Source organism: Colletotrichum acutatum, assembly GCF_030867785.1.
Source record: "Colletotrichum acutatum strain CBS 112980 chromosome Unknown BDZ83scaffold_2, whole genome shotgun sequence".
Classification (NCBI taxonomy): domain Eukaryota; kingdom Fungi; phylum Ascomycota; class Sordariomycetes; order Glomerellales; family Glomerellaceae; genus Colletotrichum; species Colletotrichum acutatum.
The window spans coordinates 392,293-406,262 of NW_026848996.1; the positions used below are offsets into that span (position 1 = coordinate 392,293).

At 53.1% G+C, this 13,970-nt stretch overlaps 3 protein-coding genes across 3 annotated transcripts; 1 reads left to right on the plus strand and 2 right to left on the minus strand.

Moving 5' to 3' along the window:
- Positions 1–733: 733 nt before the first annotated feature.
- BDZ83DRAFT_564535 (DASH family cryptochrome) lies at positions 734–2,938 on the minus strand (the record flags this gene model as incomplete). The annotated part of the gene is made up of 2 exons (XM_060503649.1): positions 734–2,375; positions 2,433–2,938. The coding sequence occupies 2 exons, from the start codon at positions 2,936–2,938 to the stop codon at positions 734–736; spliced, it is 2,148 nt and encodes a 715-aa protein (XP_060371572.1).
- A 6,624-nt stretch (positions 2,939–9,562) lies between these two features.
- BDZ83DRAFT_597765 (fungal-specific transcription factor domain-containing protein) lies at positions 9,563–12,344 on the minus strand. The gene is made up of 4 exons (XM_060506913.1): positions 10,983–12,344; positions 10,445–10,874; positions 10,081–10,369; positions 9,563–9,988 (listed from the first exon to the last, which is right to left on the minus strand). The coding sequence occupies exons 1-4, from the start codon at positions 12,148–12,150 to the stop codon at positions 9,587–9,589; spliced, it is 2,289 nt and encodes a 762-aa protein (XP_060371573.1). The 5' UTR covers positions 12,151–12,344; the 3' UTR covers positions 9,563–9,586.
- A 620-nt stretch (positions 12,345–12,964) lies between these two features.
- On the plus strand, positions 12,965–13,528 carry BDZ83DRAFT_161804 (uncharacterized protein). Its single transcript, XM_060501400.1, has one exon. The coding sequence runs from the start codon at positions 13,065–13,067 to the stop codon at positions 13,389–13,391; it is 327 nt and encodes a 108-aa protein (XP_060371574.1). The 5' UTR covers positions 12,965–13,064; the 3' UTR covers positions 13,392–13,528.
- The last annotated feature ends 442 nt before the right edge of the window (positions 13,529–13,970 follow it).

Genomic DNA, 13,970 nt, shown 5'->3' on the forward strand with positions numbered 1-13,970 from the left:
TCTTGATCATGTGCGACTCTGTCGTTCTATCCATGGGACACACAGCTCCAAGACACTGGAAGGTTCCAAGATACCAAACTTTTGAGAGGTTCTAGATCATCGAGTAAACCTGGTACATGGCCAGGTACAACCCTTGACTTCCAACGAGCCTTACTCATCTTCCAAATAGAAGGCGTGCGCAGTATGTTTATCAGCTAGGTAGTCAACCAAGCCAATGAGATCGCACTGCCAAGTAACGATTCGAAATACCAATTTATACATAAGCAAGAAAGTGCTGGGCACGCTTCATGCGTGGGTATTGTACAATTCCTGTAGGAGCCTACCTTTGCGAGTGATCGTAAGGCTCCTCACTGCGCAATCAAGTTCCTAACCACCCTGTTCCACACTCTGATCCCATCCTTCATTGAAGAATGCCATAAAATTCTCTATGGCAACGCCACTACAAAGGCGCGTCACACCCGACACTACGCTATACCATAGCATAACCCTTCTCTCCATTATTCATCTCGACATCCAGTGTGTATCAATATAGTCGGTAGCCGTCTCATACCGTCACACACCTCCCAGAAGTACGGGTATATTGTTGAAGAATGCCAAGTCAATGTTGACGGTTTCTAGGCAACGGTGAGCGGCGACGAGCAATGATGGGGGCCGATGGGCAGCGGTGGGGGTCAAGCTGCCAATACCGCTGCCCATCTCTGCCGCGAACCCTCCTCCTGCACCTACAGAGGACCTACGACTGTTGTAAAGACGCCGCCGTTGTCCACTGTGGCCGCGGCTGATTATTTGCCAAGGGATACATGTTGGCAATGTGGTAGGTATTGAAGCCTCCTCCCCTGCCACCGCCAAACGATCCACGGCCCCCTCGGTAGCCTCCTCCACTTCCTCCGTTGCTGCCATCACCACCACCACGACCACCCCGTCCGCCACGATAGCCACCGCGGGAGTCGCCACGGAATCCGCCGTTTCCTCTGTTGGTACGATATCCCTGAGGGCCATTGGGTGGCGACCGAGATGAAGAGTGGCCTGTTGAACCGTGGTCTGAAGCAGCACCATTCGGGTGACCGTAGCCTCCATTAGAGCTTCCTGATCCTGGTGGAGGTCCTCGTGATGATCCACCGTTGGACCCGTTGTTCTGATGGGAGTTGCCTCGACCCCTTCGGCGATTGTTATACTGCCTTCTGCCGGTCTTGGGTTTCCCTTCCACCGAGAAATCAATCTTCTTGATGGGGTCTGTGATCATGATGTTGTTGTTCAAACCGAGACGTTCGAGTTCATCCGCCGGTGTAGTCCAGAGTTGGAACACATTCTCCAACTTTCCAACCTTTCGAGTTTCGACAACCCAAGCTTTGACGTACTCTCCGTCTTTGTCATAGTCGAAGGCTTGCTTAACAGGGTTGAAGATTCTGTTGTCACCACGAGGATCATTGCCGACGCCAGCAACGTACTGCCAGTTGGACCAGTTCGAGCTAACGTCGTAATCGACAAGAAGATACTCGTACCATTCGGCTCCGTACCGCCAGTCGATGCCGAGATGCTTGGTCAAAAAGGAAGCCACATTTTGACGAGCTCTGTTAGAAGTGTAGCCAGTGTGGTATAGCTCGCGTTGCGAAGCGTCAATCAATCCCATGCCGGTGGTTCCCTCAAGGAACCTGTTCAGGGTCTTTTGAATATCATCCGGCGAAGCGCCAAGGTTATCGTCAGAAACCACGTGTTCAGGGTCCGCAGACTTCCACTTGGGTGTCTTGTCGGCCTTGAAACCAGAAACGCGGAAAAGCTGTCCTCTGAACTTCTTTGTGCAAAGACGCATGTAGTCGCGCCAAAGGAGTTCGAATCGCACAGCCTTGGTTCCGTCATTTTCTCCCTTCCCATACCCGGGCGTATCTTTGAACTTGGCGTCCTGTCCGTCTTCAAACTTGACCAAAGCCTCATGAATCTGACGACCCGTCAAGCATCCCAGTGACAGGTAAGCTGACAGTTTGGTGCTGAAGTCGACTCCGAGGAGACCGTTACGAGTGTCCTTGTAGCTAGACATGGCACCTGTCTTAACAAGGTGATCCAGACGCTCGATGCCTACATCCTCGCCACCACTGAACGGATGAACGGAAGTCGCTTTCTCGGGGAACTTTGGCTCTTGCTCGAAAGGACATTTCAGAGGTTTGAGAAGACCAGACTCTAGAGCATCGTAGGTGGATGGGATCTGGAATGGTGCTTGCTGGGGAGGGATGACGGCCTGCTCAGGGCAGGGTGGAAGGGAACCCTTTGCAGGGCGAGCCAGCGTAGGTCTCGGTTTCTCGCGGAGCGGCTCTTGGGTCTTTCTGAAGGCTGTGAAAACGTCTGCAAGGTCGCTGGGGGTTTTGAAGCCGAGGTCGCGACTGTTTGAAAAGAGAATTGTTAGACCGAAGATGTCTTGATAACCGGGATACACTTACTCGTCAATGAAGTACTTCTCGTCCAACCAAGTCTTGAACTGAACGCCGTGCTTCTCGCAGGCTTTGGCCACTGCCTTCTCATCCTTCTTCTCTTCGGTAGCTTCTTCCTCAACCATCCAGACCGCCCCGACCTTTTGGCGTTTGTCTGCGAATCCTTCAAGAAGGTCTCCAACGACATCACCGAATTTGCCTGCGCGTAAAGCCAAGCCACTTCCTACGCCTTCGAGGGATTCTTTAACGTTCCATACAGACTGAGCGATGAACTTTGTCCGGTGAGGTCCACACCGCCAGAACTTGCCAATTTCGCTGCGAGCTTCTGGGTAAGGGGACTTGCTTCCTTCGCGCAAGAGGCCGGAAATCTCGATCTGGTGTGCCGGGAATACGTAGACAGGGAGAACATGAGTGAAACCGTGGTCAGACGCGGTTACGAGATGATGAAGGATAGGATTGTCCGCAATGCGAAGATCGTGCCGGAGCAGGTAGATGAGGATATTGGACGCCGTCATCGTAGATAGATGTTCTTTGGATGTTGCTTTCTAGTAAAAGCCGGGTTTGGATAAAATCGAGTTTTTTCGTTGCAGTGTCAGATAGATGCTGTTGTTGTTTTTTGTAGTTTGATGGAGTGTTCGTTTGTGTTTAGACTGGAGTCATTGGCAAAATAGAGATGAAGAGAGACAGTATCTCGAAGGGATATTGCTGAGAGCGAGGGAGTGGGTTAAGACAAGTTTGCGTTGGTAGGAGTCTAAGCCAAAGTCATGGCGTAAGAGAAGCCGTTAGATCTGCTTTAGCTCCCGACCAGCTGGGAAAGAGACTAGTCTTGGAGTCGCCACAGAAAGTGCAAAGGTGATTTGCGGGCGAGATGCAAATAGGTAGGCAATAGGTAGAAGGGGGAGGTTGACTAGAAGGGAAGGGTAGGCGAGGAGCGGGAGACAGGGTTCCCCTTAGGGCAAGGAACAAGCTAGGAGAAACCTTGGAGTCTGGGTCTCTCGAGAGAAGGGGGGGCCTGGGAGTGGAAGGGAAGGTGAGGTTAGGTTGGGGCCGAAGAGAGAATGACGCAGCAGCCGCTAGTCCAGGGGTCCTGCCGCGATGCGATGGTAGGGTGGTCGGATGATGAGGCTGCAAGAGAGCTACGGCATCGACTTTTAGGTTAGATGATCGGGCGTGAGATGGGAAAGCAAGGTAAGAAGTGAGTGTATAGAGTGGCCAGAAAGAGAGAAGGGGGAAGGACGATCTGTCTCTTTGTAATAATAATGTAGGAACAAGAACGGAGCCGCCTCTGGTTCGGGTAAGAAGGGCAGAGTTTTTTCGTCCAGATGAGCAAGAAAGTCCCGAGGCGTTTTTTTACTTGGGACTTCTAGCTGGCTGGAACTCTGCAGAGAGAGTCGTTTACGCAGTCCTTGATGAACACTGGAACACAATACAAGGTCGAGCCGCCGTCCCAACTGAGCTGAACCCGGAAGGTTTACGACGCAAACTCGCTAAAGGGGTGGAGTACTATGCAGTGAGATAGGCACCGCGTGCTGGGAAGAAAGTTGATGTAAATCTGACCGTAGGATATGTACTGTTATTCTGAGATTTGATCCAGCGAGATAGATGAAGCAGCAACGATGGACTGGAGGACGACAGGTTGTACGTAGTAAGGTACGCAAAGCAGACATGAATGGAATGGACGTCGTCGGAGAAAGAGAATGGTAAGAGGTCCAATCAGTTTGCACGGACAAACCGCCGATGGCTTAGAGTAGTCATGACGCCTCCTCTCAATGTTCTCCTTCTCGAATGGCGAGCAGAGAGACTAAGTCACATTGGACCCTGAAATTTCATGATCCTTCCAGGTCTGGGCCCCCCCCCCCCGGCCACCCCCTCCCAGTCTGTTCGGGTAGCCGCCAGATTTGGATTTGCCATGCATATCCAAGAGACAGGAGGACCTCGACAGGAATTGGTACGTTTGTCTGCGAACTGGAACGGTGTTCTTGCCTGTCGGTCGATTCTGAATGAGGCAAGGAGGGCGGCCATGGTGGTTGCCGGGGTCAACTCCGTGGCTCCCCGACCATAGACAGGAGTGATGAGATACATAGAATATGACAGTACATGCATGCTGCGCAAGGAGGGGAGGCAATTTCCATGGTAGAAAAGGCCGAGACGTGGCATGGGGAATGCGCTGGTACCGGCACATAGCAAGGAGCGAGGAAAAAAGGGCCGCAGGATTGCATGGCGATGGTGAGGGCATGGGAAAGATGGATAGCAGTGCACCGAGATCGAGAGGTACTTCTGATGCAGAGATAAAGTCCGGGGTTCCAGAGATCGAGTCCACCCGGACGGATCCATGGAGCTAGTTTTAGTGGGGATCACCTCTCTTTACTAGGTAAAATATGCAGTACGTACCTACCTTACTGTGTCGGTACGTATCTGCTGCCCTACCAGGGGACCACACAACCCTCAGGCCACCGACAAGCCCAGCACTCCTAGTACTCCCAGTAACCTCACGCCTCACTTGCTTACCTCACGTTCCTACCGATATTCCTGCTGCTCGCCTTTGTCACATCTCTGATTCATCGGGTTCTGCTTTTCCGTGGACAGCAATGAGATACGAATACTCCCAAGTCCCAGAACTCCCAGCTGCATCGCCCCTGGCATAGCTACCGAAAGAGCTTACCGAATTCAACACCCTTGGCCATCTCGCTGTGTTCGCCAACGCAGATTCCCATCCACGATATTCCCTGAACCATCGGACTCCATCAGCGAAAAAAAAGAACCACCCGATCGATGCCATCGTCGTGTGTCAAGCTGCAGCAACCGAGCATCGCCGGCAGAGCGCAAACCCATCTTCAACCCACCTCCCTGCCTGTCAATGCAGGTCGCAATGATGTTGGAGCTCGGGGCGGATTGCGGCTTTCACTGGGGAATATGATGAATCATCGAACACTACCAAACGTTCCCGCTTTGTTCCTATACTCTCTGTCTTTGGCTTTGGTGCCGCCGCCGTCGCGGCCGCCGTCCCTACTACGGAGACACAACCACTACACGCCACAGCCACTCGGCCGATCCATGGATGGATTGGGAATGACAGCTCGGTAAAAGAGCAGAGCCTGCAGACTCCAGTCTCCTCGCAAGCTTCAGCGCCTTCGTGAACGCTATCGAGTCAGTCTCCGGTTTAACTCGCCGTATCAACACTGCAGTCTGCGGGGGACTTATTTCGCGCACAACTTATTTGGAAGCTTTGATAATTGCCTACGGATACCATGTGCCTCTCCCTCCCCTCCTTCCTTTTCCGAGAGCCAATAATCAAAAGAGACGGATTGTTGGTTGATACTTCGAAATCCTACTTTAGGTAGCTCAGCTGAATGAATGTGCAGCTGAGCTCCCTGTTTCGACGAGCTTCAACAGCTCAAAGATGGGCTGTTATTCGTCAACATCACACCAAGCTCCAGCTGAACCAGGGTGCCAGCTCCAGTATTTTCTGAGCTAAAACTCGCTGGCGTATCATGCGTTCTGACAAGACTCTTTACTTGTTCTCCAAGGTGCACATCGCTCCCAACCCGCCAGTTGTTCAAGCTATGGTTGAGCGTATGGGTACGCCATTCGGGTTGCAAAACCCCGGCCGTAGTCAAGTCGAGTCATGAGAAGGAACAAGAAAATCAACTGTTTCCCAAGGTTCCGAGGGAGACTTCAAAACTCATCTGCTAGAAAGCCGCACTTCGCGATGGCTCTTCAGCAGCACATGGCCGCTGCTCCCGCGTGCACCAAAGGCTAAAATTGCCTTGCCTTATTCACACATTGCTCCCAATCAAATGGTCCGGGGCTGATACATAACTAGGTGCCGGAACTCGAACCCCTGGCCAGGGCAACGACTCACTTCCAACTCGATCTGCGTTCAGACCTTGGCCGCCCGCCATCACAGCTCTAGGAAAATGCAAACTTGCTCAAGCTCTGGCAAACGGAGAGTAATTGTGATGGACAGAGACAAAGCCACCCGCGCTTCCTCAGCCTGGCTGACAATGCTGCGCCGAAACCCCCAGATTACCTAGCCAATGACGGCCGTCCGCGCCAATCCTCGATCTGCGGGCTCGATGTTCAGAGAGCCATACTGATGGATCAGACCGGGTATCTGCGTTGGTGGCCCTGTGGTGGAATGCCACGCTCTGCTTGGTTACGGCTTTTCCGACGGCACCGATTTGAGCTCTCAATCTAGGCCCTTGATCCTGAACCGGCAATCGTGTCGGAGATTCCTCCACCACAAAACGTGCGTTGGCTTAGTGCTTGGCTCTTGAGCAAACGGCGCCCCGCCGTCAGACCTGCGAATACCTGCTGTTGCACTGCAGTCGCGGGTTTCACCTTTGACAACGTGGGTGTCGTTTCTTCTTCCATAACTTTGAATGCGACAAGGGGCGCGCTACAGCATGCCTCGCGATGCAAAATGAGTAGTGGCAAGGCTGCTATCGAAAACCCACACTCAACACCAAATGCTACACGAGGCCCAGACTCCGAGGAAGGAATTACCTGTGCGGAGGACGCCGATCTCAAACCCGCTATGGGCATCGTATCTTGCGTGCTTACTCACAGAGCATGGCACCTATGCCATGCCGTCGATGCAGGTGCTGTAGGGCATTCTCAACCATCGAATTTATCCGACCGATATTGGTCTGCCGGGCCGCAGCTTGTCGAACAACTTCTCATTCCCGCCCCGAAATTCTAGGCCCGCCCATACCCGGTGACACCCGGGTGAGGTACCGGACTCGGACTCCCCGTCCCACATTTCATCGACATCCGGATCGGGGTTGCGAAGCCGACCTGGGAAAATACCTATCGTTGTCTCACATTTCCCAATGATAACGACTTTCATTCCAGACTTCAAGTTCTCCATGCCACGCACGTCACTGCCTGCTCGCCACGCTAGAGTGTTTTCAAGGGCCTGACTGTTTTCACCGACCGCGTGCTTACTTAACTATCCCTGTCTGCAGGTCTTAGACTCAACGCCGCTGCAAGGACTTGGCTGTGCCTGGCATGCGAACAGGTTGGCATAAGAAGTCTCGACCGTAGCCGACTCTCCTACACGTCATTGGCGCAGATTCTAGCCTTCGTTTACCCGCACACGATCCGGTAACACTTCAGTCCTCACTTTTATCAACATTGAACGCGTTCACGGTGCCCTACCAGCTTGATAAGATTTGCTGGATAACATTTTCAAAGCTCAGACACTGGTTCGTTGTCATATCTGGGATGTGAAGGCTGGAAATGCGATAATCCTCGCCTATCTCCTTTCCACGTTTTCGCATTGATAAACGCATGCGCATTCGCTATCGGTTTTCCTAAGAAATTGCTCACTGGCGTCTGGCTCCCGTACATTCTAATCTGATTATCCAGCCTGATACGACTGAAAAGTTCGATGATGGGCCTAGGCTCCAGATGTGCATGTCCGGAAAAAGAAAAGAAAATAAGGAGAAGGATCGTCCCCGACGGTCATCGCCCAACCGGCCCATGCCAACATCAGTTTCAATTTACCTACGAACCAGATCTCTGGAGTCTAGGCAATGCAGCCGTCATGTTTATAGCCGATGCCAATCAAGTGCAGTATTATGAATACCCATAGCATTTGCCTGCTATTTCCGGATCGCCATGTGGCTGCTCTACGTTTGTTTGGTCTAGGCAATCTCGATGAGCGAGTGTGCCATCATCCAGACGTCTTTTCTGACTACCGGCAGGCAATTATAGTCGAGCGATCTTTTCCTTGCGCAGTTGTTGATATCACCGTGTCAGCTTAACCAGGTCACCGGGCGTATGTATCAGGCTAATGCTAAAAGATGCCCATCGATTCCGCGGAAGAGCTGTGATGGCACGATGGATTACAGCCGGGGCCCACGCTGCAACATGGGAATTCTCCGCGCAGTCGAGTCGAGTGACGTCTTGGTTGAAGTGGCGATTTCTCGCGTATGTGTGCTTCTCGGCTGCAAAAAAAAAAGTACGCTAAAACTCCACTTCTTCTGGGCCAACCTTTTTTCCACTGGTGATCAGTGGCGGCTCTCCCCGGAGCCGAGAAGACCAGCCCGGGACTCTGATGGCACGCATGGCTTAAGTGGGTGCCTAGTGACGACATGGGCAAGAGAACCGCACTGGAATCAAGGTGGGAGGTCCTCGTGGCATTGCGCTCTATGAAGCGGCAGCAAGGGCCGGCCCGGTGCTTTTTTCGATAGCTTAAACGTTTCGAGATCTCGTTTGGAAGAAGTGGGATATGAATCGGCTGGGATCCGATGAATCGCTTAGCGGCGGCTACCCTGGCGAGTATTCCGGATATGATGTGATGGCCCTGTGGTACCGGCCTGTCGTGGCTGTGACAGGTCTCACGTAGAATCCGTCAGTGTAGATGGGAAGCTGATTCGCGATTCCTTGCGTATGTTGGGGATCTAGTCCATGATTGCTTGGACTGCGATCACGGGGGTTATTGCTCTGGTCCAACGACGGCATTCGCGCTACACGGGAGTGTAATCTCTTGAGGTGGTAGCATAGTCGCTCGTCATATTAAGCCTTTCTCCAGATGCAGGTGCTCCAAGCAAAGATCTATCTCGCCGTTGTGATATGCTACATCGACAAGACTGTGCCTACATCAACGGCTAAATAGGGACCTGTAAGAAGTGATGCCTACACCACGAGGTGACTTGACTAGGTTGATGGTCCTGTCTTCGTCACGATCTATGTCTCTGCTGACTAGGAAACATTCTGAAGTCATACCATGAATCGAAGCACTATGGTTTTTGAATGGTTGCTCCTTGAGACCATTGGATGTGGAACCACAGCGGTCGAGGGTGTGGGCGTGACGGAGATGTGAACATCCTGAGGCTGATTATGACAGTGATTTTGCTTTACCTACACTATCCCATCAACTTCGACAAAGCGGCAATATATATCACGTCCTTTAATGAGGTATAACATTGAGTTGTAAAGTCTGGAGCTCACACCACTTCCTTGACGTCTGTCCATGAATAACGTCGAAATAAAGCAGAATCAGAGAAAGACTGGAAACGGATGTTCTGACGCCATCTAGCAGTTGATACAACAATAGCAAAAATGTGAAAACCTGGGTATAGATGTGGAAAGAGGAAAACAGAATGCAAGAGCCACCAGCTAACACGAACACTTCCACCCCCCCCCCCCACGAGCCACTACGACGACTGTTGACTCGAAGACACCTCGGGACGCAACCAATCAAACGTATCAAGCAAATCAAAGTTGAAGTCAAGCTGCGTAGAGAAATCCCAGTCCATGGGGATATCCAGCATTGCCCCGGCGGGCAACCCGCCGTCGACGGCAGACGAGGCCGACGCCGCGGGGCTGTTGAGCGCCTGATCGAGGACGCGCTGGATGATGACCTTGCAGTCGGCGCAGAGGTCGCCGTTGGGCGCCGTGGGGCTGACCCAGTCCAAGAAGCCAACGAGGAGGCTCAGCTTCTGGATGATGCTCGAGCGGGAGACTTGGGGGTTCTGCGGGTGGTGGCCGCCGTGGAGAGTGGGTTTTAGGAGTTCCATGCAGAGGATGCCGCCTCCTGGGGCTGCGTAGGCCATTACCTGGTGATTGTGTGAGTAATCTTTGGTGTTTGTTCTCAAGGGCAGGAAAGTGTTGGGAGAGACTGGCAGATTTAGGGTCTTGGGATACGTACGAGCCATTCAAAGTCACCGTTCATGCAAGATAGACGATCCATGTTTGTCCAGAACATGAGGGTCTTGGAAACCATCTCGTAGCTGACGGACAGCAAGGCGCCGTCGTCGTGGCCTCTTTTCGCGAGTAGACGCTCGATGAAGAACATGTTTTGGAGGTGTTCCAGCTTCATGATGAGTCGAGTGTACAGTATCGAGATGTCGAGTTTCCGGTTCTGCACGTCTTCTTCTTTCAGGGTCATGATATCAGGGAACCCGGCGACGGTCCGAAGTTGCCTTTCCTTGATTTCTCTGCACAACCAAAATCAGCGACACACTCATCTCTTCGGATAAGTTCACAGAGCAAGTAGCACCCCAGTCACTTACAATAACGTCTCAACCAGCGTCACGGAACCCTGTCCAAGCGCGATCTCGAATATTTCGTCCCGGATATGTGCCAACATCACCCGGGCCCGGACGATGGTGGCCGAGTAAAGCCCGCCCTCAGTGTTCCACCCGTTCTCGTCGAGCGCGGCGACGTGGCGCGCCAGCGAGGCCTCGTCGGAGAGGAGGTGGTCGTCCTTCAGGTCTAGGGGTGGTGGTGTGCGTGCGTACCGGCGGCTGATCAGGGGCGGCCGGCCGGCGAACGAGGCCAGGACCTTGTCTACGTAGAAGACGTAGGAGAAGAGTTTGCGCTTGATCTCGGAGCAGACGGTCGGCTTGTAGCCTACCCCCGGCGCCGCTGCGACTTCGTCGTGGAAGCCGAGGAATGTTGATAGAGCTACCGTCTCTGCGTGGAGTTGCCAACAGGCGAAGCCTAAGACGAAGCGTTAGTGGACATCCACGCGGGGATCAGGAATATTGATTTACTCCATAGGTAGAGACGAAAACAGCCTTTTAGGGTACAAGTAGAGACATCACTTACTAGCATCACCTGAGAAGAGCGACTCGATGATCGTCCGCTTCGAACACATGAAAAGGAGCAATGTGTTTCCCCCGCTACCCGCAGCCTTGGTCAACTCTATACAAGCACCAAGGCAATACCGATACTGCATGACCACCTTTGTCCCTTCATCCACGCACTGGAACCGGGAGCCGACGTCAGGCCGGTACGGTCCGATATAACGAGCCGCCAGCTCCCAGTACGCGAACATCACGCCCAACGACTCCCACCGCAGATTGGTGCCGGTGAACTGCGCCATCCACTTGGCCGGGTCCGACTCCTCATCAGACACGCACTTTGCGGTGTTTCCGCAGATGGTGCGAGCGAGCGAGGTGAGCTGGGCATCATCTGGCCGTCGGTCGTTTTCGCCGGCGGCAAAGTACTGCGGGAACGTGTCGTACAGCGATATCATCATGTGTTTTGCCGCCAAGCGGATCCACCCGTCGCTCGGGCTCAGGTGGCTGTCGAACAGGTTGAGCCCCGTCTCGCGGTCTGGGATGTGGCGGAGGATGGTTAGGCATGTCTCGAGCGCCTGCGCCGTCAGGGGCGGAGAGCACTCGAGTCCGCAGTAGGCGGTGGTCCCGATCTCTCCGATGGGCGCCGCGCTGGATGGCTGAAGCTGCTTCAGACTTGAGCGAGTCTCTTCGTAGATGCCGCAGAAGGAGGTGAAGCCGAGGTAGCCGATGCCGAGGACGGCCGGTGTGACGGCCGGAGTGGCTGCCGTGCCGGCCGAGTCCGGGCTGGTGGGGAGACTTGCGGGGATCGAGGGGCGGTGCCGGATCGTCGATGTCGCGGGCGACGTTGTGGCTGTTGCTGTTGATGCCGTCCGCGAAACCGCCGTTGATCTTGGACTTAATTGCGATATCGGTATGACGGTGGGCTGAAAGTTCGAAGTCAGGGGAATAGACGGCGCTTTCGAAGCACGACGTTGCTCTCTTGGCCGAGTCTGTCTAGGAGTTTCTCTTGATGTTGCTGGACTGTCACCGAGAATGTACTCGCACACCTCCCCGGGACGCTTCGACTTTCTGCATCTGTTGCATACTGGTTGCGCGTGATCGCAGGCGACTTTGCGCTTTCGGCACGGCTCACACGCCTGCGGCCGCCCGTTCTTTCGGAGTAATAGCCGTGGTGGTGTTTGTGTTGAATCCATAGGGAAAGAATTCTTTCTCTTCACTTAGGCGATCGGAAGCCCACAAGATTCCCCGTATTACAAGGTTGACAGATTCGTAAGAGAAACTTCGGGAAGGGAATGGGAAATCCTCACCAACAACACGGCATCGGCTCGACTATTGACGGCGTGAAGTTGGTGATGTGAGGTCTCGGCTTCGGCTTCGGTAACACGGGCGGTTGGGTCGGCTTCGGAAGTGGGACCTCTCAGCCCGTTGGTCCCCACCTTCTCAAGCCGTCGCACGATTACTAAATTCTCATCTTTTGACTCCTCCAAGACCTCCACCCTCTAGCCCGACTTGACTGACCGAACAACGAATAAACCTGAAGTTGAAAGTGACTGGTCGTGCAGGTCTAGCCCAAAACGACTGGCCGTACAAGCCTCTTCGCCAAGGGCCTCACCAACCGAACGATGCAACTTTCAGCCCCGAGGATTGGGAACGAGGCGTGATTGGTTTTAGGAATCTCCCTCCTAGGTCGGAGAGCCGGCGGTCACCTCCACTTCGGCAACGATCCCCCCGTCTGACCCCCCGTCGAAAACAGACACTAGCACTGACAAGACTTGTACCAATGTGAACTTTTTTGACCTACGACTCACAAACCGCGCCCTTTGACATGATGCCATGTACATTGGACGTGCATTCGTGTTCATTGAGTGAGTCAATTGGGGACTGCCTTGCCGAAGCCGCGTTTGCATTGGAAATCAACATCGGGCTCGTGATGTATAAAAGACTCGGCCCACGACCTCCTCCCTGGGGTCTTAGATTCAGACCGTATATTATCAAGCAAAATCAAGCACGACATTGAGTACATTACAAATCCATTGACGATACTTCAAAGAACCATCAAGCCAACCACCTCTCCATTCTTCTACTACTACTACTCCCCTTCCTCCACATGAGTTCCATCGAATCTCAGCAATACCTCAAGGCCATCCTCCGGGACAAGACAGACAGCAGCAGCAAGGCAAGCAGCAACAAGAACAACAACAACAACAACAACACGATGTCGGGCTCCTTCTACGAATCAGCTTTTGTGATCCCTCACATGCAGGCTTCTGCCATGCCTCGCAGGCCTCGCCAGCCTGCTCCGGCACCGCGAGCAACTGTCGGCGCCATGTCCTCGGAGTCAACGCTTGTCGACAAGGACGGCGCTCCTGTGATGTCCAAGGAGAAGAACGAAGCCAACGGTGACATCTCTGGTAAGTTGTCTCACTTATTGTAGTCTATCCATTAGTTCGCGGCTGGGACCTGGATTGCTAACTTGAGTTTCTACAGGTTCATCATCATCATCGAGCAAGAATCTACTCAAGCGTCTTTTGAAGAAGGCTTGATTGTTTTTGCAGATACAAAAGACTAAATTGGTTATACAAATCAATCTCTACTGCATCACATGGGACTTTGGAGTCCCGGGTTGGCGTCAGCCTCTTGCTGATCCCTCGACCCTATTACGACGACTACTGCGAATTACTCTAGCGCTTATACCCGCAACGGGCGCATGGCTGCAGTCTTACATTGGTCCGGACGAGTACACAGTCTGGCCATGCCTGAATCCCATCAGGTGGCCAACCGCACTGGCTCGGTTACCAGATTCATTTGGCCAATAGTACGACAATGCATCGACCATGCACCGCGACCTAATACTCGTTCAAACACGTACACTCTTTGAATTGTTCTCCCAGATCCAATCCTTATTGGTTTGGAGAATACACCCTAGCTTGGGCGCAGGTGGGCTTGAAGTTGCCTCATTCTCTCCCACACACGTTTGGAGACGCGAAGGAAAGATTTGAGTTGAGTGTAACCA

Bases quoted from the DNA above. Each gene is read 5' to 3' on its own strand.
- BDZ83DRAFT_597765 (XM_060506913.1), bottom strand. From the start codon at position 12,150: ATGGATTCAACACAAACACCACCACGGCTATTACTCCGAAAGAACGGG. The intron at 10,370-10,444 runs GTAAGTGACTGG...TTGGTTGTGCAG, and splicing joins ACGCTGGTTGAGACGTTATT to AGAAATCAAGGAAAGGCAAC. The intron at 9,989-10,080 runs GTACGTATCCCA...CACAATCACCAG, and splicing joins ACGGTGACTTTGAATGGCTC to GTAATGGCCTACGCAGCCCC.
- BDZ83DRAFT_161804 (XM_060501400.1), top strand. From the start codon at position 13,065: ATGAGTTCCATCGAATCTCAGCAATACCTCAAGGCCATCCTCCGGGAC.